Source organism: Pterocles gutturalis, unplaced genomic scaffold (genome assembly GCF_000699245.1).
Source record: "Pterocles gutturalis isolate BGI_N339 unplaced genomic scaffold, ASM69924v1 scaffold22754, whole genome shotgun sequence".
Taxonomy (NCBI): domain Eukaryota; kingdom Metazoa; phylum Chordata; class Aves; order Pterocliformes; family Pteroclidae; genus Pterocles; species Pterocles gutturalis.
Window position 1 is genome coordinate 1 of NW_010133800.1, and position 3,454 is coordinate 3,454.

The following is a 3,454-nucleotide window of genomic DNA, read 5'->3' on the forward strand; positions in this document are numbered from 1 at the left end:
AGCTGAGTGGTTAAATGTTTGCCCTCAGGAGTCTCCCGTGTTTCAGGAGCAGTTAAGATGGTATTTCATCTGTCAGGGCAAAAACTCACGGTGTTTTCTGTTTCTCCTGTAGGTGCAGGTAGCTGTCTGGAAACTCTAGAAAAAGGAAAACCACTCATAGTAGTAATAAACGACAAGCTGATGGACAACCATCAGCTTGAACTGGCAAGACAGCTCCACAGAGATGGGCACGTCCTCTGCTGTAATTGCAGGTATGGAGCTGCTGCGGCTGTCCAGACTGAACAAGCAGTGTTCAGCACCATCACTCAGCGCGTTATCACAGTATTGAGAATGGAGAATGTAACAAGGAAATTCACATCCTTCTCTGTAAAAAACATTTGTTTGCAAGGTCGATTTTCCATAGTGGATACGTTAACATTAGGTGTTACTTTACCAAACTTATCAAGCCTTTTGACCATGATTCCTTTTAAATCTTTTTTTTTTTTGAGGGCATACATATTTAGATTGAAAGGAGCAATTTAAACCAAATAGAAGTAGTAGAAGTTGGAACAATCAGGTAGCATCCTAGAGGCACCTAACAGTTTTTTTCTACTCTTTTTCACTAGTTGTTGGATTATTTTTGAAAGTCTAGAAACAATACAACACAGACTGTCAGTTTGTTACCATGAGCCATAAGGAATAAATTGCTCCCTGCAGACTTAGGACTCCATTTCATGATTTTGCTATGTGGATTTTCCTTGTAAAGGGCGCTGAAGTTGACTGTATAGTTGTACTGACACAATAAAATTTAAAGTATCTGGAGTACTTAGAACAAAACATAACAATGGTCTTACTGATACGGATCAGGAGCCCACATAGCTCATTATCCTGTTTTCAGTGGCCATATGCAGATGCCTAGCCAAAAGTAGAAACAGCTAGAACACATGGTATTTCCTTGTATTATTTTCCCTCTAATGCTCTTAAGTACTTTGTTTTAGGGGGGATTCCTAAATCAGATGCTGTCTGGTTAGTAACTGTCAATACCTCTGTCTTCCAAGTACTTACTCAGGCTGCCCTTTTAAGCAAACTTCCTGAATCCACCACATCCTCTGAAAAGGAGTTTCACAGATCTACTGCCTGTCACTTCAGGAAATAAACAAACAAAACCAAACAACCTCCCCCCCCCAAAAAAAAAAGCCCACCACCACCAAAAACCAAGCTCCTCTTGTTTGTTTGTGTTCATTCCTGGCTCCTGTTAGTTTCATTTACTCTCATGTTTTGACTGTATCTTACTGTTTCCTCTTTTATTTATGATTGATTGCACTCTGTAAATAACAGATGACCTCTAAATTGAAGGCAGAGGAAATGCAACTGCAATTATTTAGCCTGCATCTTGCTCCTTTGCCCTGCAGATTGGATTTTGTATGTTTCAGAAAAGCCTTCTGAAAAGACTGGGCCTGTTATTCTTAAACTTATTATCTCAGTGCTTCTGACAGCTTCGGAGACGGGAAGGATTTTTATTTCTTTTTGTTCAACAGTGCCTAGCATTTGAGCCTCATTTGCAGTCTGATAATAGCAAGCTAACAGATTGATGTAGCTGTTCTTTCTGGCTATGTGTTAAGTGGAGAACTATGCCATGTGTTCAAATAGGCTGAATTTCCTGGTACAGTTTATTGTGAAGATCCTCAGATCTTGTTCAGTTTCCCAACATTGCAACCACAAAAGATTAGAAAGTTAAGAGCTGAGGTTTTCTGTGAACTCTCTGGTATGGGTGGGAGTGTGTTCTCAGCAATGCTGCCTATGAGCCTATGATGTTTGGGGACTGCTGATTTGTGGGGTTTCTTCTTCCTTTCACTATGTGTCCTTATTTTTGTTTCCATTCTAAAGGATTGTGCATGTGTGAATAGAAAGAAAATTGTGTGAGAAAAAAAAATCTCCCTTTGGGATGGATTTTTTTTTTTTTTTAATTTTTTGTTCTGGTCTGTTTTTACAGCACTCTTGTGGAGACACTGCGGTTGATGGACTTGTCAACTTTGAAACCTTTTCCACCTGGACAGCCAGAAAAGTTTGCTTTGTTCTTGGATAAAGTTTTTGGGTTTCAATAAACAATACAGAGGAATAAAAATGCCAGAATAAAACCTTTCTCCTCCCCTAGTGAGGCCTTCCATACTTAAGAGTCCACCAAATGCGACAAACCCTCAAAGAAAATATGTGTTAATATTAACTGACATTAAATGGTTACCGATTTAGTGCCAGTTTAAAGTCATGTAGCTTTATGGTTAAAAGAACACAGTGCCAACAAGAGGGGAGAACATGAACTGTCCAGTTTCTTGGACAGACACTATATTTGCATCACAAAATCTGCACAGAGTAATTCCAATTGGTAATTCCAGTGAGAAGGACAAGCAAAATTACTTCTTAACCGGCATGGCATGTATATACATAGTGATCTCTCGACCATATTTGCCTGGTACTAGTGGAAATAAGTTGTCCTTGTTGATGTTCCTGTGATGTTCTGCAAATAAGCAGATGCCTTCAGCTCTCATCTCATGTGTTTACAGAAGCACTGGAAAGAGAATTTTAAAAATGAGAGATTTAAGCCTCTTTAAAAGGAAAGGGGCATGTGGTCAGTCTGGGTGAGAAAAGTCAAGAGCTGCAAACCTGCTGCTGAACTCCAGGAACTCATTCAGGTGGTTTGGGGTGATTTACTCCAAGAGAAAACATGGCCTACGGGAGAGGAATGGCCTTGACAATACAATGCATTTACACATCTCACCTCATTGTTACTCAGTTTGTGCTTCTGTAAAGTGCAGTATTTCCTTTTTGCTGCTGCTTGGAGCTTCCCATTTAAAGTACTGAAATTGTCAATTTGTTTAAGTAAATATTTGTTTAAGTAAATATTTTGAAAAACAAAAGAGTGTTTAAAGTGTTCATGCAGGCTATTTGGTCTGTAATTCTCTAGAACTGTCTAAGTGCATAGTTGGTGCTAATTGCTCTTCCTGCAAGTACCTTATTTGTTTGGTTGGGTTTTTTGTTGCTGTTACTTAAGAAAAAGAAACACCTGAGTTGGTGCATCTGAGTGCAGTTTTTACAAACAAATGTACATGGAGGCATTCTCCTAATCAAGCACGAGGGCTATACTTGGAGTAAATCATGCTGCACAGTTGTGCAAGAGTGATTTTTGCTCATTCCCAAAATTCTCCCCAAATACTCTATTAGGAGCATCTCACATTTTCACTCCCTTAACGATTCTTATGGAGCTGTTGTTCAAGTTTAACCCTTTATCTCCACTCCGAGAGCAGGCGGGAATGTCACAAAAATTCCTGAATAACCATTTCACTGATTTTTTTTCTATGAACTATTTGCAGTCCCAGGCACATGAAGCGATGAAGTTGGAAGGAGTTCACTTAGCAAAGGCCTCCCTCCTCTCCCCGGGGCAGCTCCGGGTGGACACCGCCTCTGCCAGCCCCGGTTT

At 39.9% G+C, this 3,454-nt stretch overlaps 1 protein-coding gene across 1 annotated transcript; it reads left to right on the forward strand.

Annotated features, from left to right (window-relative positions):
- Positions 1–112: 112 nt before the first annotated feature.
- LOC104467560 (UDP-N-acetylglucosamine transferase subunit ALG13 homolog) lies at positions 113–2,084 on the forward strand (the record flags this gene model as incomplete). The annotated part of the gene is made up of 2 exons (XM_010081380.1): positions 113–251; positions 1,973–2,084. Coding segments are annotated over 2 exons (251 nt in total), but the record flags the coding sequence as incomplete, so codon positions are not given.
- Between the last annotated feature and the right edge of the window lie 1,370 nt (positions 2,085–3,454).